The sequence below is a fragment of the Pelodiscus sinensis genome, chromosome 4 (genome assembly GCF_052426305.1).
Source record: "Pelodiscus sinensis isolate ZL-2025 chromosome 4, ASM5242630v1, whole genome shotgun sequence".
In the NCBI taxonomy this organism is placed as follows: Eukaryota; Metazoa; Chordata; order Testudines; family Trionychidae; genus Pelodiscus; species Pelodiscus sinensis.
The window spans coordinates 119693029-119716680 of NC_143055.1; the positions used below are offsets into that span (position 1 = coordinate 119693029).

Here is a 23652-nt window from a genome sequence, read left to right on the forward strand (position 1 = left end):
TCAGAGGAGATGGTCTCCTGCTCCTTAAGAAGGCTGTCAAAATTCAATGGGCCATTGTAGGTGCTCCACACAGTTTGTTAATTGCCCCGTCATACCTATGAAGAAGCTAAATGTAGAAGGGCTCATTCATCCTGTCAGCTTGAATTATGGAAGAGGGAAATTAAGATCATAAACAAGAAAAAAAAATCTCTCTTTGCTGGGGGCAGAGATCTCGAAGGTCAACTTCGGTTAGCCCTATAACACATTCAGTGCTGACAGATTGTTACAACCAGTGCTTTTTTTGTGATGGTACTGCCTGGTGTGCAGTACCGGCATCTCCAGTCAGAGCTCAACAACTTTTCCCCTGGAGTACCGGCACTTTTTTTTTTAAACAAAAAAAGCACTGGTTACAACCATAAACTGTAACTCATTATGTATATACTTGCCCACTGTAATCTGTAAATAACATTGATTTCTTTTCTCTACTTAATAAAACCTTAGCTGGTTTACTATAGGTTTAGTGACAGGTGTTGTCTTTAGTGTAAAATCTGAGGTACAAATTGACCTGGCATCAGCAACTGATCTCTTGGGACTGGGCACAACCTTGTGTGATCTTGGGTACATTTCAACAATCACTATGTTCAGCTTGCCTAGGTGGCAAGATACACTTCACTGAAAAACATTCTCAGATGGTTTTTTCAATAAACAAACAAATAATCCATCACCACCAACAAGTCTTACATAGCACTCTTCATTAATAAATCTCAGAGCACTCATGGCTAAAGGTCACAACAGTTATTTACACCATGTGTGGCAACACAGCTGATGGACATTATGGACTTTTTTGACATGTAAGAATCTAGGTCTGTATTTTTCTCTTACTAGTGGCTCAGAATTCTTTCACTGGTGGCAAAATGAGTAAGTGGATATCAGGGCTTTGTGACACTGAGACTCGGCACCTATGACACATAGTTTGGTAATAATTAACTTTATTTATAGATATCCATTCCCAAATACTTCTGGGTTGCTATCAAAGTACAACTAAAAACATAACTTGAAGTAAAACTACATATATTATACTAGACTACACAATCAATATAATAAGTGAAACATTACCTCAAAGCAAGATTTCTTTCCCATAATTTAATCTCTTTCTACTCAAATTTGCTCTGATGTTCCATCAATCATTCCAAGAGCTTTTTTCAGATCAGATATTAATACAGAACATATTTGCTTGAAGGAATGAGTGCTGTGCGTCTAAGGCTTATTTGCATTCTCATATTTAGCCTCTAACAGCAGAAAAGGAACCTGACTCCAGATATGATAGGAGAAATGATGGAAATTAGATAACTGAGCAGGTTTTTGATTGATGCACAAGTTAAAGCTGAGGGAAAAATTTCACTCGTAATGAGCACAAAGTTTAATAAACATATTCTAAGTAGCAATCATGTGCATTTTAAGTTGCTTCTTGACTTCTGAAAACACATCATTTGGCCTTAATGGCCTCACTAGATAGCTCATTCTTCTCTTTAATGGCAGATTCTTTCATCTAATGTTAGTACATTAAGAACTGAAAGGAAGTTTGTCCAGCCGACCACGCATAACATAGGTACAGTAATTTCACAATCCCATTAAGAGGATGTACAAGAATGAAAAATAGTTTCAACCTTTGTGCTAACAATTATATTAGTGCTTCAAAACTGTTCTCTAACATGACAAAAGAAGTGAACATGAGCTGATTTTTTACTTTTAAAATCAGTAACAAAACCTAACTGAAGAGCAAAATTTTCAGTTTCTAATTAATACATTTTGTAATAGCTCCTATAGGGAAAAATGTGATGACTCCTGTTTACTGTAGTGAGCTCTGGATAAGGAGTTTTGTTCGTCTGTATATGGAAACTGGAGGAGTTTTCCAGTGCACTGAGTGAAAAACTTTCATTGGTTCCAAAGATTTTGAATATTTTTAGATTTGGACTGAGTGTTCATAGAAGAAAAATCCAAATCTTTGTCTATGTATCCAACTGGTCTCCTGTCATGCTCCACTTCTATAGCCACCACTAGCAGTACATTTTGTGTCTCCTGCTTCCAGATTTCTTTGTGCCACTTCCATGAGCACCTACTGCTTGGAGCACACTTCCCAAACCTCTTTTCCAAACTACTTCCTTCACACTTTATCAAAATCCTACTATAAATTCACTTTCTCGGCAGGCCTCCAAGAAATCAGATTGAAAGAGACAACCATATCAATAAACAACAAAACAAAAACAAGCCAACCAACCTAGAAACATCAGGATAGGTATATGGATCAGATTACAATTCTACATCGGCAGACCCTTGTGCCCATGAAGCTCCTAATCTGCACAAGTGAAGAACCCGTTATAAAATTGATACTTTGAAAATGGAGTACAACCAGCCATAAAGGCTGAGACCCACTTTGCAATTTTAGCTGGTTCGGGTTAATATATGTTATCATTGTTTTCCCTGTAATCCTTCACTTGTTCCTTTCTATTGTGTGTGTATGCATGCGTGTGTGTGTTTTATTTTAATTAGGTATAAATTTTGAAGGCTAGGTACTCTCCTTTAGGTCTGTGTATTCTAGGATTAAAGACCAATCATAATTAGTGCTCCCGGAGTGGTATAGTTATGCTATTAATAATCATATCAATGGTAATAATGTTAATTAGTTTATACAAAGCTTTCTGACAGAATTTTTCTTAATGCCTAGATAGGCTTGAACAGTATATTTCAGGGAAATAACCTAAGGAAAGATAGTATTAGTTCTTTTTATCAAATACAGATAAAAAACTAGAGGTTAGGGAACTCAAATTTATTTAGCAAATTGGCAGGAAAAAGATTGATGAACCATGTTATCCTACTGGTTCAAACCCATAGGGAAAAAAGCAAATATCTTTGTGCCTTAAGGTTTGAGTTTTATTGACATAAATTAAACAAAAACTCGAGTCATATAGGGACGAATTTGATTTAGTATATTTTGTTTGCCTACAGGAAAAAAGCCCATATATCTAACAGTCGCTAGTTGGAGCCAGTTTCACCAACTACATTTCTATTAGAATTATTGGTTAGCAATGATGCTTCAAGGGACAGATTCAGCCGCAACCTCATATCCCTGGCATTATGCTTGATTACTTCCTTTTAACTCTGAAAATTATCCTGTTCTTGACATTAGTAATATAAATACCCTTGTGAAGGTCATTTTAGTTTAACAATGAGTTGTCCTACTGCTCCTGGTACTCCTTTAACTGCACCAGCTTATCCAGTATAAAGGAAGCCTGCTAATTTGAGCAGTCAATACACCCCACCAAAAACAATACATCTGTTACTAAAACTTGGCCACATTGCTCTATTCTCACCAAAATGTCAGGTGGATAAATGCTTATTTGCTGTCTGACAACAATAATACACTGCTTAAAGATCGGAAGATGGGTTGACTCAATATGCATTTTTGAGCTGGCTCAAAGTATGACATAATGAGCAAGTCCACGATGGCAAAGTCATGTGTTGATAATAGGGACGTGAAAGTGTAATCATATACATGGTTATAAAAAGGATCCTGGCATTCGTGGACAGCCAGCTTAAAAGATGGCTCCCTGCATGCCCCAGCTCCTGAGGAGCTGCCTGGTGCCTCTCTCCGCTCTGTGTGAAATTTGCAGCAGTTACAGTCACTTAAATGCTTTTTTAACATCCCTAGTAGTAAGTCAGTTGTCCTGATGAATACAACAACAATGGTGCTCCTAGCATCTGTTTGTTAGAAGCTGGGAATGGGAATCAGGGAATGGATCACTTGATTACCTGTTCTGTTCGTGCCCTCTGGGGCACCTGGCATTAGCCACTGACGGAAGACAGGATACTCAGTTAGCTGGACCTTTGATCTAACCCAGCATGGCTGTTCTTATGTTATGTTCTTATGTAACATTAAATATTATGGAATACACGATACAGCCCTTCTCTGTTTTAAATTTTCTTCATCAGTATTTTCTAAGCTAATTTTATATTTTAAATATACTCTTAAGCCTTCATAAATTAATCATTCTAGATTACTACATTTTTAAAGTCACTGAAACAAAGACATTATTTTAAATTAATCAGTCAGAGTGGTTTAGTGTGTTCATAATAAAGTTCATTTTAGAAAGAGGGAACACTAATTTATTTTGTGTAATTTTCATAAAAAGACAGGTTATTGAGAGTTGATGTTAGAAATAGTTTCCAAAGGTTTTAGGCATAACAAAGTATTTTATATCTTACTAAGGTACTGATTTTGGTGAAGGGTTCTCTTAAAACTAGTTCATCAAATACAAAGTAAAATCCAGCTATCTGGAAGAAAAGGAATGTTCAACAAGGAGGTGAGAGTAGAGATGCACAGAAAGGACAGAAAGACTTTGGAAGCAAGTTTTTGTACTACATTAATTAAAACTAAAATGTGTACTTTAGATGAGTAGTCTTTAGAAGAATTTATTAAAAAACCTATATTTCTGAAGATATAAGCATTTAAGGCTAAAGCTGAATACTTAGATTGTGCATCTAAATATATATTAAAGGATTTTTTACAGATGTGATTTTATAATCTTCAACAAATTAATGAAATAACAATAATGAAATAATGGATCACAGGTTCAATTTTATGGTAATAAGTCTGGCAAGCTGAAAAGCTTTTCACTTTTAAGTTAACAGGTCTTCTTCTGGGAAGAGTCACCAGTCTGAAGAAACTTCAAAAGGATCCACAAAACTAAGTGATTGGGCAACAAAATGGCAAATGAATTTTAATGCTGATAAATGTAAAGTAATGCACATTGGAAAAAAATAATCTCAACTATACATACTAAATGATGGGGACTAATTTAGCTATAACCATTCAAGAGCGATATCTTGGAGTCATTGTGGATAGTTCTCTGAAAACATCCACTCAATGTGCAGCAGCAGTCAAAAAAGCAAACAAAACGTTTAGAATTATTATAAAGAGGATAGAGAGTATGCCCACATCTTGAATCCTACATACAGATGTGGTCACCTCATCTGCAAAAAGATATATTGGCATTGGAAAAGTTTCAGAAAAGGGTTTGGAACGGGTGCCATATGAAGCAAGATTTAAAAGACTGGGACTTTTCAGCTTGGATAAGAGGAGACTAAGGGGGGAATATGATAGAGGTCTATAAAATCATGACAGGTATGGAGAAAGTGAATAAGGAAAAGTTGTTTACATGTATCCACAGCATAAGGACTATGGGGTCATTAAATGAAATTAATAGTTAGCAGGTTTAAAACAAACAAACAAACAAACAAACGGAACTTTTTCCTCACACAGCACACAGTCAACCTGTGGAACTCATTGCCAGAGACTGTTGTGAAAACCAGGACTTTAATAAGGTTCCAAAAAGAACTAGATAAACCCGCGGTCACCAACAGGTCAATCGCGATCGACCAGTCGATCGCGAGGCATCCTGTCCGCCCTGCCCCCATTTCCCTCCCACCCCTGAGAAGCCCCACTACCTACCTCAAGTGAAAATGGAGGTAGTGTCAGTTTCCCGGGATGGACAGAAGTCCCGCATCTTAGCGCCACTTCCAGCGATTCCAGAATTGCGCTAGCTGCTCTGCCAGGTGTACTATGGTAGGGAGCATCAGCTTCCTGCACCGCACAGGAGGGGAATATTTCCAACACACCACTGAACATTGCACTCACCCATAGGATTGCTCCTACTAACACTACAAAGAAGAAGAATTCAATATGGACTACTTCTGATGGTCAAAATGATGGTCTGGACTTCTACACTGAGAGTTTCCTCAAACATGCATAGGCTGACACTGTGAACAAACATCACATGACACAATCTCAACTGAGCAGAACACAATGCTATCCACAGCCTCAAAAACAACTGTCACATTATAATCAAAGAGGCTGACAAAGGGGGTGTGGGTAGTCATCATGAGTAGGTCACACTGTGTACAGGAGGCTACCAGACAGCTCACCAACATCACATTCTACAGACCTCTTTCCTCCGATTCCACTGCAGCAAACCAAAAGAAACTACACCATCTGCTCAAGAAACTTCCTGTTATAGCACTGGACAAAATCTATACAGACATACTGCTGGACGTCCCATCATCTTGGGCACTGGCATCCTCACAGCAGGACTATCTAGCTATGTTGTCTCTCTCTTCACACCCTATGCTACCAGCACTCCTAGCTATCTTCGAGACATCACTGACTTTCTGAGGAAACTACAGAGCATTAGTAATGTTACTGAGAATACCATCTTGGCTACCATGGATGTAGAAATTCTTTAAACCAAAATTCCACATGAGGATGGACCTTTCAGGAACAGTATCTCTGATGATGTCATGGCACACTTGTTGGCTGAGCTATGTGACTTTGTCTTCACCCACAAATATTTCCGATTTGTGGGCAATTATACCTTTAAATAAGTGGCACTTCTATGATTACCTACATGGCCTTACAGCATGCCAACATTCTTACAGCAGACCTAGAACAATGTTTCCTCAGCTCCTATCCGTAACACTGCTCCTCTACTTACACTAAATTTGTGACATCATCATATGGACCCATGGGAAAGAGACCCTTGAAGAATTCCACAGAGATTTCAACAATTTCCACCCCACTAACAACACTTACCCATGAACCTATGTCTGCAACAAACCTGTTGCAAACTCTGCCCACATAGCAATACTCGCCACACCATCACAGGGGCTAACCACATAAACCACATCATCAGGGGCTCACTAATGTGATATATGCCATCAAGTGCCTGTAATGCCCCTCTGCCATGTATATTGACCCAACCAGAGAGTCTAGGCACCACAGGATAAATAGACACAAATCAGACATCAGGAATAGTAACATACATAAACCTATAGGGGATCACTTTAACCTCCCTGGACATTCAATAATGGGTTTAAAAGTAGCCATCCTTTTACAAAATAATTTTATCACCTGATTACAGAGGGAGACAGCTGAACTGGAGTTCATTTACAAGTCCAATACTATCAACTTAGGCTGGAATAAAGATTTTCAGTGGTTAACGCACTACAAATGCAATTTCCCCACTTTTGATATTGGCATTTCCACATCCACTCTGACTTAATTACACTGGTAATTAACTACTGGTCCTGCAATTGACAGGTAACTTATTTTGCCTATATATATATATATATATATATATATATATATATATATATATATATATATATATATATATATATATATATAAACCAAATTCTGTAATTTCCATTCCAACTCATCTAATGATGAAAGCTCATGACCTAATGAACCTGTTAGTCTCTAACATGTCACAGGTCTACTTGTTGTTGTGGTTACAGTTACAGATTCCCACAGCTACATCTCTGAGTCACTCTGCAACAGTTTGCTGTGAGACCCCGCAGGAATGGGTAAGAATAGGGATAGTGCTCATTCTCTACCCTATTTCTAAGATCCAGGGGAGGCATTGCTTCCCCTTGCCTCTTATACCCACTATCCACAGGGGAGGGGGGGCGAGCTTCAAACCCCTGAGGCAGAAAGTTACAGCTCTGTAAAGTACCAGTATCGATTTGGCTTAAGAACTAAACTCAGTAAGTCATCCAAACTAATTTAGAAGCGTTGCAAAAGTAGGGATGTGAAAATATAATCATGAACTCAGAGCTCATCAGTTAACCTTCCCTGGTATGTGCAGGGAGCCACCTTAAAACCCAGCACACATTGGCTTCTGGGGAGCTGTCTGCCTCCCTCTCGCTCCCGCCCATACCACCCCCATGCTGCTGCTGGCCTGCTGCATACACTGCCTTCTGGGGAACTACCTACTTCCCCCCTGCCCTGTGCGTAACTGCTGAATTTTTCAGAGGTTACACGTTTACTTGATCAAGCACATTTTAACATCCCTAAGTTGATAATGGGCTAATCCGAGCTAATAAAATATTCTTCAACATTCCCCAAGTAAACTCGGAGAGCATCTTCAGAAAACAACTCTCCTCCATAAACTGTAGAGCAAACATGAATGCAAACTTTTTGATTTATTACAAGAAACTATTAAATGTGTTAGGTACATTTGCAAAACACTGAATAATTAATAAATAAAAACACTACAAAATGAGAAAATGCTTTTTCTCTATATTCTCAACTAAAAAGGGATGCTTTGTCTACACTATGACTTTTATTGCAAGAGGCAATTTTTCCACCCTTTATTTGCATACTCTCTTTCGTTCCATTTTTGCACTAGGGGTTTTTGCACAAAAACAGGCAGTGTGGCCGTGGCCATTTTGCGCACAAAGGTCTTTATGCTTTTCCAGGACAGGCATAAGGATCTTGCAGAAAAAAAGAGGTTTTTTGCGCAAAACGGCCACAACTACACTGCTTGCTTTTGCGCAAAAACCCCTAGTGCAAAAACAGAATGAAAGAGAGTATTCAAACGAAGCATGGGAAAATGATAATCCGTGCTTCATTTGCATTGCCTCTTGCAGAAAACGTCATAGTGTAGCTGTAGCCAAACTGAGCAACACACCATTTGCTTTTTGTTTTTGTTTTTTACCTGCTATGCAGAACAGCACAACTAAAATATTCAGCAGTTAATACTCCAGACAAACTAAATCAAATGCATAATCTCACCAATTTATCATTATCTCATAATTAAGCATTACCCAGTGGTTGATTTTCTCTCTTTATAATGCAAATTAATACATGATTAAAAATTAGCAAGAAAAATCTGCTCTTTAATCAGATTTCATGAGAATGATTGTAGATTTTGTTATTATATTGCATATCTAGGTACAAAGATATTAAAGCAAAAATAAAAAACACACCAAGTCCAAATATTCAAGCATATGAAAAAGAAGGGAAAGGTTGTATATTGAGTAACATATTGGGGATGGTAGAGGGAAGTGAAGAGAGAAAGAATGAAAGGTGCATGCTAATCTTCCCTTAGGATACTAGTGATGCTTAAGTGCTTAACCTTGCATTTTCCTGTTTATTAATAACTTCATTACCCCAAATTGCACATTTACGCAATTGCATACCCCCGGGTATGATTGCACAACAGATCCTTAATCCTCTACTCCTCTTTCGATGGTGACTACTATAGCTATTGATGAAGCATGTTTATTGACAGGTGTACTTTCCTGTTAATTTATTGGATACCCAATCTAACCTTCAGATAGGGAGCAGACCTTTTTATTAAAGCCCAAGTTTCACTAAATAGAAGGCAGTGGTTTTCATGTCCAAATATTGCTTATGATCAGACAAAACCTCATTCAATCTGATAAGTGAAAAACAAGATAAAAAGCAATTGAGTTCCTTTATGGAGTAAATAGATGAAACAATAAGAGCCTCTGATGAAAACAGGCCATATACGAGCAACAATAGGTTAACAATGGGGCTAGGTCCACACTCAGAAGGGATGCCAGTGCCTCAACCTTGGGCCCTATCCTCACTTCAGTCCAAAGCCTGCAAGTGATGGGAGGAGTTTTGGGGGAAAAGAATCATAGAATCATAGAGCTGGAAGGGATCTCAGAAGGTCATCAAGTCCAGCCCCCTGCTCTAGGCAGGACCAAACCCAACTAAGTCAACCCAGCCTGGGCTTTGTCAAGCCGAGACTTAAACACCTCTAGGGATGGAGACTCTACTACTTCCCTAGGTAACCCATTCCAGTGCTTCACTACCCTCCTAGTGAAATAGTTTTTCCTACTATCCAACCTGCACCTCTCCCACCACAACTTGAGACCATTGCTCCTTGTTCTGCCATCTGTCACCACTGAGAACAGCCTCTCTCCATCCTCTTTGGAAGCTCCTTTCAGGAAGTTGAAGGCTGCTTTCAAATCCCCCCTCACTCTTTGCTTCTGCAGACTAAACAGACCCAACTCCCTCAGCCTCTCCTCATAGGTCATATCCTCCAGCCCCCTAATCATTTTGGTTGCCCTCCGCTGGACCCTCTCCAATGCATCCACATCCAGAACTGGACACAATATTCCAGATGTGGCCTCACCAGAGTCGAATAAAGGGGAATAATGACATCTGCTGGCAATGCTCCTCTTAATACAACCTAATATGCCATTAGCCTTCTTGGCTTCAAGGGCACACTGTTGACTCATATCCAGCTTCTCATCCACTGTAATCCCCAGGTCCTTTTCTGCAGAACTACTTCTTAGCTGGTTGGTCCCCAGCCTGTAACAATGCTTGGGATTCTTCTGTCCCAAGTGCAGGACTCTGTACTTGTCCTTGTTGAACCTCATGAGATTTCTTGTGGCCCAATCCTCCAATTTGTCTAAGTCACTCTGGACCCTACCTTTGCCCTCAAGCGTATCAACCTCTGCCCCTAGCTTAGTGAGGCCAAGTGGGGGCCAGGCCTTTGGGGGCAGTACAAGTAAGGCCCTTGAAGCAAACCCATGGTCTAGAGTCTAGACTCTAGACACTGAGGCCCAAAAAAGATTAGGTCCAGCTGTGCGTGCAAGGCTAGCAATTTGTATAAAAGGGTGACAAATATTCCTTCCTTCACTCTCCTCTCCCCAATCTGTCATCATCTCCCCCTTCCTCATACTCTCCTCTTCTCCTTGTCCCCTCCCCTGCCAAATCCAGGCAAATTATGAATCAGATTTCACAGTTTATGAAACTGTGCTTTAGAAAGAGTGGGTGGAAAAGAATTGAAACTTACTTATTTTATAGCTTTATAGTTGAGGAATTTGGTTTGATGTGACTGCATACAATGATTTCTATAATAAATAGCACATCACTAAGCAACAGGAAGGATATTATAATAAAATCCCATACACATGGCACATCTTGGGCAGTCATTCCATGGAAATACTGCAGTGTGTGTCTCAGAAAACCAAGAATGCTTGAGACAATACTAGAGCGCTCCCCAAAGGGTCCAACATTCATGATCCCATGAAGCAGGATAAAGATCAGCTTTCACATTTGGAAAATGTTTGTGCAAATTGACAGGACAAAAACGATTTCTTTTGTAAGTAAGCTTTCTTGAACTTACTTCCTTGTGTAATATGAGTAAAATATTTTTCTTGTATTGTACAGAAATGGAAATGAAACAGCAACTGTGAAATACAGTTATGCATTTAGAAATATCCACTCATGGAAAACTTCTCTGAAGTAAGTATCAGCACAATGAGAATGAATATTCAATAAAACTAATTTATATTTAGAAGACCCTGTTTAGGGATGGACAGAAACAGTTTCCTAATTTTCTTCTTAGTCCTACAAATCAACATCAAGTTAGCATGTCCAATGTAGTCTACAATTTGTCATCTCTTGAAGTCTAATATATTAATAAATCTATTATTCCAAAGCTCCATTATTTTAACAATAGTAGCAGTTGATTCACTTACTGTTGTGCATATCGAAAACTGAGGATGAAGCAGTTTGTTATAAATTCACCCTGTAGTTCATCTACATCAGACAGATGCAGCTAAAATGTGTCGTGGATGCCTTCAGCAACATATTCCCACCAATACGTCATATTAATTAAACTACTGATCTTTGAGAAGCACAACATACATTCTGGCATATGTGTATGTTTCAGAGCTCTTTTTTTGTATGTGTGTGTGTGTCTATATTTGAGAGTGCATCTGTCTGTCTGTAAGTCTGTTACTTCAGGAATTCCTCGTAAACGGTAAGAGCTAAGGCTACCAAATTTGGTTCTTGGCTTCCTCTTCTAATATAAAGCAAGGTCAAGGTTTGGTTGTGCCACGAGAACCAAAAGCCCCAGGACAGTTTCCATAGCATGCAAAGGGAGGGGCTGCTGTTCTGAGGGATGTGATATGTGAGCCAGGGGAGAGCTATCCTGCATAGTGACGACTGGGGGCAGCCGTACCACCAAGGGTATGTCTACACTACCCCGCTAGTTCGAACTAGGAGGGTAATGTAGGCATACCGCACTTGCAAATGAAGCCCGGGATTTGAATTTCCTGGGCTTCATTTGCATAAGCGGGGCGCCGCCATTTTTAAAACCCCGCTCGTTTGAACCCCGTGCAGCATGGAATGAGGAGTAACGGTAGTTCGAACTAGGAAGCCTAGTTCGAACTACCTAGTTCGTGCCCCGTGTAGCCGCGCTGCACGGGGTTCGAACGAGCGGGGTTTTAAAAATGGCGGTGCCCCGCTTATGCAAATGAAGCCCGGGAAATTCAAATCCCGGGCTTCATTTGCAAGTGCGGTATGCCTACATTACCCTGCTAGTTCGAACTAGCGGGGTAGTGTAGACATACCCCAAGGGAGTGGCCAGCAGGGCTGCGGCTCCACCATCTTGCCTGCAAACACACTGGAAAGTGTTGCTCCCGTACCCAAAACCCTTTTTCCCCCTCTCCCGGCCCTTGACCACAGCTCTTCCCCGCACTGCCTGCAGGCCATGAGGGTTTCGCTGGAGACCTTGACCCGCCCCCAGAGCTTGCCCTCTATGGATAGCTTCAGGGGATCCCTGGAGACCTGGATTGACCCCCCAGAGCCTGCCCCAGCAGTATATGAATTCACGGTATAGGGGGGAGTGGCCACTGGAAGCTGAGGCCAGCCCCCAGAGCCTCGGGCCAGTCCCTGGAGCCTCGCTCCCCCAAACAGGCTGCAGGAGATGGAGGGAGGTCATTGGAGGCTGGCACTGGCTCCTGGAGCCAGGGGCTGCCCTCTTCCACCAGACAGGCTGCAGTCACGGGGCACCACTGGAAGCCAGGGCCTCCAAGCCTCGTGCCCTCCCCACAGTCAACCTGCTGGTTGGGCATCTGCAGCCTCCCAGAGGAGCCACCAACCAGGGATTGCAGCCCCATCCCAGCAGGAGGAGCCGCCGGCCAGAGAGCACAGTCCCAGCCCTCCAGGATGAGCTGTCACCACAACAGTCACCACTCTGCCCTGAGTGGCCCTGGTGAGTTTCCTCCCCCAGCTCCCAGTCTCCTGTCCTGGGGCCTGCTTTGAGTCCTGCAGCTGCCATTCCCCACCTTCACTCCTGCACCTCCAACCCATGCCTGAGCCACACACACAGCCACCCCCCCTGCCCTATACAATGGTGCAAATAAAGGAGATATATTTTCCTTTTAATTTGCAGCAATAAACCCCAAATGTTACTACAGTTAAGGACCCAAGCAAAGCTGGGCACATCTGCTAGTCTGTGTGTATGTGTACACACGAACATACCTATTATATATCTAAATATTTTAGAGTGCATCTCTGTATCTGCGAGTCTGTTTGTTCAAGAACTCCTCCTAAACAGTAAGAGGTAGGGCTACCATAACTGGTATGCAGATTCCTCTCCTCCTGACTTAAAGCAACGTCAGTACTGAACGCCCTGGGAAAGGGGCAGTTTTCCATAACATGGAAAAGGAGGGGCTGCTTTTGGAGGGACATGATATGAGAGTGGCCACGGTGGGGAGGGCAGTGAGCCTGCAGGGGAGAGCTCCTCTACAAAGTGGCAACTGAGTGCAGCTGTACCACTAAGGTAGTAGCCAGCAGGGCTGGAGCTCCACCATTTTGCCTGCCACCACACTGGTAAGTAGCCTCCATGCCATAAGCCCTTTCTCCCTCTCCCAGCCTTTGGCCGCAGAGCTGTGGTGGGGGAAGAGAACAGGCGCCAGATGGGCTTTGTGTGTGGCCTGGAGGTGGGGAGAGAAGAGGCCCCAGGCAGGCTGGGGTGGGGCTTGAGGGATGGAAGAAGAGAACTGTCCCCAACCTTCCTGCACTCTCCCCTCCACATCCCCAATGTAGTTACCGGAAGGACCCTGGGAATGCCAGGGAAGTCTGCTAGTATATATATATATGTAGGTTAACTGGAACTCTGTGGTCCAGCACAGTATACCACAGGAAGCATTTACTCCTATGAAAACTACCCGAGAATCTCTAATGCCCACTTTCCCTGAAAGGATGTGTTGTATCTTATAGACCACCACCACCTCCTATTATTTAATATAATCACTGCTAATGGCTATTCATCTTTAGTTCTAATTGCAGATTCAGTGGGGGATTTATTTTCTTTTTACCGTTTTTGAAATTATAAACTGCAGATTCTTTCTCCAGTGCAACATGTGAGGCTTAGTTAACAATCGTGTTCAGGCCAGATCTTAAGTTGTTGTATGTCAGCATTGCTCCACTGAAACCAATGCCACTGGCATAAATTGGCGTAGCTCCAAGAAAGCCAATGGAGCAACACCAATTTATAGTTGCTGAAGACCTAACGAGTTGGTGTCTGTTGGTATGAAGCCCCGAAATTATTTCACCATCCCAGTAAATAAATAAAGAAACCACCTTCCAACACTGACATAAAATGGAATTTAAATCTGTAAAAATAAAGACACGTGGCTTTTCATATACATCAGCCAAAACTGTATTGCTTCTCTTTCTTCTTCAGCTGAATCATCCTCAATGATGACATTTAAATTGTCAGGTTGTAAAATTCCATAGCTCGTCACTGCCTCCCCCAAATCATCATTTTTATAGGTCGTAACAAAATTCTGTAGTTGAATTAGTTTATGTTTATTACATTTAAAATGAATATTAGCTCATTCAAAATCTTAGCAAAATAAAATGGGAGCCAAATAAAACTATGTGGCATTCAGATGCTCCATCTATCCATTCAGATAGCACTAATTTAAATTTTCACCATGAAATGAAAATAATAAAAGTACTCTGAGTGAAGCTTGCTCATATTTGTTTGCATCTGCAGGAAGATCTGTCAGTAAAATGTTGCACATCTCACTGAGTCAGCAGTCTACTAGTGACACCTAAACAGAAGATAAGCATATGGGACACATTATTATTAGAGGAGTGTTACTAACATTGCAACATCTCTAGGGACAACTAAGGTTGCTGTTTTATGGCATATTTGCTCATTTCTGTAACATTATTTCTATGCAAATATGTTGAACAGAATCTGAATCAGAGCAGGAAGGCACTTTTGACATCAGTGACACAACGATCATTTATCTATATTCATGCCAAACATCATGAGACAACAGCACTTTGAGATAAGGACTTAAACTAATATGCAGAATCGCCTCCAGAAGTGCTGGAGAATATTGAAGATTCTATCTTACTGGCAGCTTTTCATAAAGGAGTTGGAGTGCACTAGGAATTGCAGGCTAATCCCCATTGTGTATCATAGAATATTATTTTCACACACTACATCTGCCTTGCAGAATCGACTTGGAGAGTAATTATTGCTGAGATAAGCCTTTTCTGCAATACGTACAATTAATTCTCTCTGTAAAAGGGGGAAAGAAGCCTGACACATTAATAATGTTTAAGTACACCTAATCTATTTCTTTTCTGCTTCTAATGTTTCCTAAATATGAAGAAGAAAGAGGATTTGAAAGTACTTACAGATGTCTGTTCTTCTGTAAATCATCCAAGGGTCTGTAATATTCCATCATAAAATGGCCAACATGAAATAATATCACAAATTATAGTAGAATGTAGTGCAAGTGGGGAATTACTATAAAATTATTTTATTTTTCCTGCACGAAGGCCACTATTCCTATCAAATAGGAATTACCACATTATTGAAGATTCAAAAAGACATGAAATGTTATTCAATTTGGATTTTCAATATGTATTTTGAAGGAAATTAAAATTCCTCTTCCTCTTTCTACGTATTTCATACAAAGGAATTTCCTTTAAGATTTTTTTTTTCAGTTTCATCCCACTCCCTTAAAAAAAAAAGTTGGGTGTTTGGAGAGGTATGGAAGGTATCTCCAGCAGTTATGAATTGCCCAAGGAAAATTACAGTTAATTTACACATGGCGCGCTGAGGATCTGACCCAAATGCTTTTCAGAAACAAGGTACAGATACCTCAGAAAAGTCAAGCAAATTTCATACCTACAATGCCATGAAGAGTAATGGAGGCTACTGAAAGGGCACTGGTCTCATGTATGCATCAAAACAAAGCAGCAGGAAGGATTCATAGGCAAATTGTCCATAGCTGAAATTGAGCTACAGTAAAGTATAATGAAAATGGAGCTTTTAATCATTAATTTTGCACTCCATTTAATGTTTGTACAGGTCTTGGACAAGGAGATAGAAGTTAAGTGTGATCTGTAAAGATAAAACAGGTGTAACAGCTATCTTGGTCAGAAGCTTCAGTTCTAAATCATGAACTTCTACAATTGGAGTTAAAGGATTCAGTCCCCTAGCTAACAGCTGAAGCATACATTATATGTAGACATCAAAAAAAGGCAGTAACAACTGGGGAATACCCCCAACAACATGCCAAGAGGGCAAATCTGGCCCAAATCTTTCCCCATATCCCTCTGCTGTCCCCAAAATGGCCATCTCTATTACACCATCCTCTTTCCTTGATTACTGCAGGACAAACTCACATGAAAAAAAATTATATGTTCAGAAATGTTTATGGTATAAAATCTTTGTGTCCACTTCTTGTATTGGTAAAATTGCATCAGGACTGAGAATGATATAAATGCTGGCAAAAATGCCTGAGCATTGTCTATGCCACTGTGTCATAAACACATATTCAGAGTAGATTTCAGGTAACTGAATGGTTGTGTAACTGCATGAATTCTTATCAGTTCCATGACTACTTGATAGTCCTCGGAGGTAGGGCCAGCAGCCAATGCATTCTGGCACATCTCTCAGGGAGCCCCCTGCTACCCTACGCTGCTGCCTTTGTACGAGAGGCAGAATCACAAGGTGCCAGACAGGAGCCCGTCCACAAGGGGAGCCAGTTTAAAATCCAGCTCCCTGTGCAGACCAGCTGCCTGCACCATGTTACACTGTTGCTTCTGATACAGAGGTGGCAGTGAGGGATGGAAGCAGCTGCTGTCCGTGGGGGTCCGAACTCCCTGTGGACAGAGACTACTGCGGCAGTGCGGGAGGGCGCAGGGGAGGCTGCCATGAATCAGCTTCTCTCCACAGTGGCCCAGGCTGGCCGTGGACAGAGGCTGGTCCCCAATAGCATCCCCTGTCCGCAGGGAGTCCAAGCTCACCATAGACAGAGGCTGGCTTGTGGGAGGCGGAGCAGCCTTTGTCACAGGGAGCTTGGATTCCCCACAGACAGAGGCTGTTTTGCAGCAGCCTCCCCTGCTCACTTCCCTCCCAGCCCCCACTGCATCTGATAGAGGTGGCAGCACGGGGGATGCGGGGCAGATGGCACCATAGAGCCGGTGCTGGGGGAAACCAGCTTTTAAGGTGGTTTCTCCAGCACTGGCTCCTTCCCCATCACCACCTCTTGCTGCCTCTGATACAGAATGTTCCATCCATGTGATTCACAAGCTGAACTATTCAGAGCTGGGCTCAGTCTCTTTAAGCAATGTCTGAAGCATCACTCTGCCAAAGTCTGAATCAGATCTGAAAGCAGCAGACAACACAAATTGACAAGTGAATATATTAACTGCAGACCAAATAGCAGCCCATTTAAAAAACACCTGTGAGGCCAGGGCTGGCCTTACCATTAGGCGAACTGAGGTGGCTGCCTCAGGTGCCAGACTGTGGCGGGGGGGGGGGGGGGGGAGGGGTACTAGGACCCAGAGTATAGAAAATTGTATCTGCTGCTGGTGCATATGTATTCTCTCTGCTCTAGATGCACAGAGATGGTGGAGTGCTGTGCTGGAGGAAGGAGGGCACAAGAGACATAACAGGCAGGCAGGAGAAAAAGGGGCATGGGGGCATCATTTGAGCACCACGCCTCAGGCGCCAAAATGTTGTTGGCCAGCCCTGTGTGAGGCACATTGAATCCTGTGAACCAGATCACCTCACTAAGAAAAATGAGAATCCTAAGATGTTGTTTGGTTAAACTTGGCAGCCATTGCCAACTACACCTTAGAATAAGTACATCACTGATACTGGAATGAGATGTTCCAGTTGGTGCACAATCCAGCTGCCTGTCTGCTTAGCAACATCATGAATAACATTCGCCACATAAACCCATAGAATCCAGTTCTCTTCAGGATCTCTAGCTAGACCAAACCTCTTAAGGTTGGCCCTAGCTCCTTCAGCAATCATCTCTTCCCTGCACCCACCATATCATGATCTACCACCAAAACCATGGTAATATTCATCAGGAGACTAAACACTCCTGGGAGCTGGACAGACACTATCACAAGACATAAGAACAAACAACCATGCTTGTCTCCTGCCTGTATGAAGATGGGAAAATCGGGATCCTTGCTAAGAGCCTTTTGATCATCAAGAATAATTTGAAAGTTGGATATATGTAAACATGAAGCAGGCCTACTCCAGATATAGGAGATGGGGCGGGGGTATGAAGAGGCTGGAAGGGAATGAGTCAAATAAGCTTCTGCTCACTATGCCAATAAAGGATAATTTTACAGTGACAACACTGTCAACCAGTTGATAATATATGTGCTGCACTAAACTGATATTGTATTACAGCACTGAAATTGTACAGAAGCTTAATGTTCTTTGTATCCTATTCTGTCATTTAATTTAAGATAATAATTACATAATACATCATTTCTTAATGTAGCCAAATCAGAAACACAGAATACTGAACATCTGCAAATAAATGAAGGTGATGATATGGTAAAGGTGCTTTTTAATCCTGGAAAAGTGCTCTATTACTTTTCCCAAGCTACATAATATTTAGTTAATTCTTTGCATTAACAGATTTGCTCTCAGTTTGTGTATAATACTTGTCATGGTTGCAGACCCCTTTTAGATCTGAATTGCACCCCACAGATAACAGAACTGGCTTCGTTCATTTCTCTTAGGGTATGTCTACAGAGCAAAGTTATTTTGAAATAACAGCCATTATTTCAAAATAACTTTACTAGTGTCTACACAGCCAAACCGCTATTTTGAAATTAATTCGAAATAGCGGAGCGCTTATTTGGAATTTGGTAAACCCCATTCCATGAAGAATAAAGACAAATTCAAAATAAGTGCCGTGTAGACACTTATTTAGAAATAGGGGGTCTCCAGCCTTCCCAGGGTACCCTGGTGGCTACTCCAGCCTCAACCAAAAACACTTCTCTCCCTCTCCTCCTCCCCAGGGATTGACTCTGGCCACAGTGCCTGTGCCAACTCCAAGCCTGCCAGCCCAGAGCCAGCAGTCACTGCCCCTGATACAGGGGCCCCAAAACATGAGCCAGCAAGCCACTGGCAGCCAGCCCTCCACCACTCCCCAGGAGCAGTCTGCCAGCTCCAAAGAGCCTGCCAGGGCCCAGAGAAGGCAGGCGCCTTCCTGGTTCAGGGTGGAGATCATTGACCTTATTCAGGTTTGGGGGGGGAATGCCCCAACGTCCACGATCTCCGCAATAAACAGGGGAACACAGTCATCTATGGCAGGATAGCTGCCAGCCTGGCCACCAAAGGCCACATGCGAATCCAGGAGCAGGTTTGCATGAAAATCAAGTTGGTCCGGTGACACCCTCAACCCTGGGCCCTGAGATTCCCCTCCCCCTTCTTTCCCTTGCTTCCCCATTCCAGCTCCCTCCTCCCAGGTTTCCCCCTCCCCTCTCCCACCCTCTCTTCTCCCCTCCTTTCCCCAGTCTCACCAGAGTTTCATTCCTCCCCTCCCCCAGTTCTGTTAAGTAAAGAGAGTTTGTGTTCATGAAACTATGTGTATTTTATTTGACATCAGGAAGGGGGGTTAGGGAGGGGTAAGTGGAAGGACGTGAGGGAGGAATGGGGCACTAGCCCCCAGTGGGGCAGAACAGGGAGGCTCTTAGTTCTCCTCAGGGTGGAAACTCTCCCACAGGGCCTCCTGCATACTGACAGCCCCGCGATGGACCTCCAGGATGGCAGCCTGCAGAAAGTGCAGCCAGGCTCACAGCAACGCGTCCAAGAGAAGCACCAGACTGCCCAGGGGCAGCTCTGGCTCCATGTTGCAGAGTGCTGTGGTGTCCCGAGTGAGACAAAATGCTTTGCTGTCCCTCATTGAGGTAGACAAGCAAGCAGGGAAAGCTGAGAACCAGCTGTCCGGGGGGGGGGGGGGGCGGGAGGGCGGTCCCTTGAAGCACAGACCTCAGATAGTCTCAGGCATCAGCCCCACACAGTAAGTCCTGACCTAGTGCTCTGCTGGAACTGGTTCCGGCCAGCCTTAAATGTGATTCAGAGTCCACTCAGTGTGGACGCACTATTTCGAAACGCCTTTTGTATGTAGACATATTATTTCGAAATAAGCTATTTCAAAATAACTATTTCGAAATAAGATATTTTGAAATAACATTGTAGTGTAGACATACCCTTAACTAGTTAAACAGTTGCCAGAGCAACCCTTGTCTTCAACAGGCCCCCTGTAAGGTTGGGGTAGCTCTCTGCTCCAGCCCCTGCTGGTTACCAGTTAACTGGAACCATTTGGGGTAATGCTTCTGGGTTAACTGATTGACCTCTCACATCCCTTATCCAGTCAGGCTCAGGAAGAGTTAATCTCCTAGCATGGCAGGACCCAAATCCGTTATCCAAGTCCATAGTTCTCTTAAGGAGACCTATCTCTGTTTTGGATTGTTTCCTGTCTGCTCCCCTTCTTCCAAAAGCCTCATTTGACACAAATTTCATACAGGTAAACAAAGAAGCATATGATGAAAAAGTAATATGAATAATTCCCTCTTTCTCCATAATCCTGTATACATACACACAATGCAGTATGGAGCTTATATCGAAATCTGCTTCCAATGGCCTGACATTTAAATTTGACACTTACAACTCAAGCCATATCTGAATGCACTATGTCTCATATTATGTAGCAAATTACGTATAAGGAATTCAAGATTCTTAATAATTCTAATGAATTACTCAACTATTAATAAAAGTAGACTTTACAGGAATAATCTTAAAGGGACTGAGTTAATTAAGGTTGGACTTCTAAACCTATCTCTGGGTTTTCTGACTCCTAAATATTTCTTTTCTCAGTCTTGTTAAACAGGACACTATCAACTTGAAAGTCACACTTCGATTTATTTTAAACTTCTAATATTTACAAATAATACCTAGGATAACTTAACAATTAAAGAAGTTTTATTTTTTCCAAACGTGGTACTTTAGTTTTTTTGTTTGGACACAATGTTCCTTTGATTACAAACAAAAAGTTGACAATTTCACTGTTCTCTCCTACTGCCAGTCAATCGCTTGCAGAATTGGTGCAAAAGGGATGAATTCAGGAAGGGAGCTTAAGCAGATTTTTTAAGCACATATATAACTAACATTGAAGCCGAAGGAACATAAGTACATGCATAAATTCTTTTCTCAACTAAGCCCTTATTTTTTTTCCTCTTTCTAAAACACTTAGAAATATCATAGGAAAAAGAACTCTTTCTCCTTCATTTTTTAAAAAGTGAATTAAAGAATACTGTTTAATGCCATCTAAAGCTAGATTTTACATTTCAGCAGTACAATCACTATAATATCAGTTTTGGATATTTTTAAATTTTATATTCCTTCTATATAAGCTATATTATATATTCAGCTTTGCCACTTGTGATCAAATATGGCTCTCTTAAGTGCAAGTCAACAATGCTTTGCCACATAATACAATAACTAAAAGTTGTATCAACATAATTAATGTTCAGGCTTTTTTTTTTCCAAGTTTTTTTCTGTTTTAATAGAGGAGAATAACTTTATTTAGTTACGTGTTGGATAACTTTACTACTTTTCAAGACAGCACAAGGAAGAATAATTGAGAACTCACAAGAGAGCATTTACTGAACTTCAAGATTTTTGGCATGTGCTAACCAGTACACACAGTGTTGTATTATTTCCGTACCAGTGATTAATGCCTCTTTGATACTGCAAGAGAACTGTCAACATGATCTTTTAAAACAAAGAACTACCATCAATGTGCCTGGATAGTAGCCATTTCAAAGGCTGACAAGTCCCCAGAACTATAGAGTCATAAAAGCTCCATTAATCAGGCTGAAAGATGAATACAGCCTTAAGATGTCCATCCTGCAGCAGGTGTAAAACTGTTTATTTAGTTTTTTCTCTGAGTGACTGACCTTGTCTACTAAAGTCAACTTCTCAGACAAAAGTGTATGTCCTGCTTACCAGATCCTCGCGTAGTTGGGAAATGAGTTCATCTCTCTCCTTCAGCTGCAACTTCAGCACTGAACATTCATCTTTCATTATATCCTATAAAAACCATCAAAAGATGTTATAATAGGCTAGGACTTTTATTTTGCTCTTGACAAGAAAAGGCAGATTCACACAGTATAAGAGAATTACATTCAAGCAACAAAACTCAATTGTCTTGTCATATTTTAACAACATATTCGAAGTTGCAGTAAAAACAATTAATGCATCCAAAGTAATCCAATAGCTTCTTGATTAGAAGTCCATTTTGTTAGTGTCTGATTCTTTGCAGTCTTTTATTGAATTTCCTCTCCGACATCTTTTATTTTAGTTAAGAAGAAATGGCCATAAAATTCCTAGTGTTTTCTATGAACAAAACTATGACAAATAACCATTTAGATTAATTATTATGAAGTTCTCAATCTGACTGCAGATGGAGAAAGAAAGCACAATAGAAATCCAAAAAAGGAAGCAACTCTTATACCCGCAGCATGTATCGTGACAGGAAAAACGGCAATGATACTAATGTTAGTTGGGCGAAGGAAAAGTAAGCACAGATCACTCTTTTTGCTTGATGGTGCATGTGCAATTAGTATCTATAGGAGAATCCGATGCTCCTACAAGTGAAAGTGTGAACAGCAGAGACCGCAGCCAAACTTGGATGAGTCAGGCCCTTTGCATATTTTCCCCAGAAAAATCTGTCAGTTTATTTCAGTCTTAAGTTCCCAGTCCTTACTTGAAAAGGGAGTCATTCAAAAAATCTTTTGATATAGCCACACATCTAAGAGGGATTTAAACTTTACTAACCAATCCCCTCTGAAGACCAAGTCGGCCCTAGAAAAGCTATAAACACACAGGCTGTGTCTACACTGGGCCACTTATTCTGGAAAAATCAGCCGCTTTTCCGGAATAAGCTGCGAGCTGTCTACACTGGCCCTTGAATTTCCGGAAAAGCAACGATGCACTACTGTACAAAATCAGCTGCTATTCCGGAAAAGCTACGCTGCTCCCGCTCGGGCATAAGTCCTTATTCCAGAACACTGTTCCGGAAAAGGGCCAGTGTAGACAGCCCAGTAGTCTTTTCCGGAAAAAAGCCCCGATCGTGAAAATGACGATCGGGGCTCTTTTCTGGAAAAGCGTGTCTACATTGGCCACAGATGCTTTTCCGGAAAAAAGGCTTTTCCAGAAAAGCATCCTGCCAATGTAGACGCTCTTTTTACGGAAATACTTATAACGAAAACTATTCTGTTTTAAGCATTTCCGGAAATTCATGCCAGTGTAGACAGAGCCACATTGTTTTATTGTAGATCCAGGTTATACTTGCCAACAAGTGTTTTTGCCAGTGTATTCACAGCTACAGGAGGACTCTGGCCAATGGTTTTAAGTGTAGACCTGGGATAAGTGACATAACCAGAGTTTGAAGAGGTTAGCTGTTCAGAATTGCACTTAGTTCTCTAATGGTGTCTATGTTCCTGAAATTTTAACATAAAAGTGGCTTAAGTGATGAGTGTATTCCTTCATTTGTAAGAACTTTTTTCCTTTGGTAAAAAGTTGTAAGTGCAATTACAATAAGCACTTTCCAATGCAATTATATGCTAAACTTTTGTTCTAAACAAATTAAAAAATAAAATATAGTCGGATGCAATAGAAAATAGTCACAGTAAAGAAAAATAGACATATCTGTATACTA

The 23652-nt window shown here is 41.4% G+C and overlaps 1 protein-coding gene across 4 annotated transcripts in view; it reads right to left on the reverse strand.

The window, feature by feature from the left end:
• CCSER1 (coiled-coil serine rich protein 1) overlaps positions 1 to 23652 on the reverse strand; it is a 1136372-nt gene that overhangs the window by 477134 nt on the left and 635586 nt on the right. For all 4 annotated transcript variants that reach the window (XM_075929595.2, XM_075929596.2, XM_075929599.2 and 1 more), the window contains exon 8: positions 21939 to 22022. In XM_075929595.2, the coding sequence (XP_075785710.2) occupies positions 21939 to 22022 (84 nt within the window). The remainder of the gene's footprint in view (positions 1 to 21938; positions 22023 to 23652) is intronic.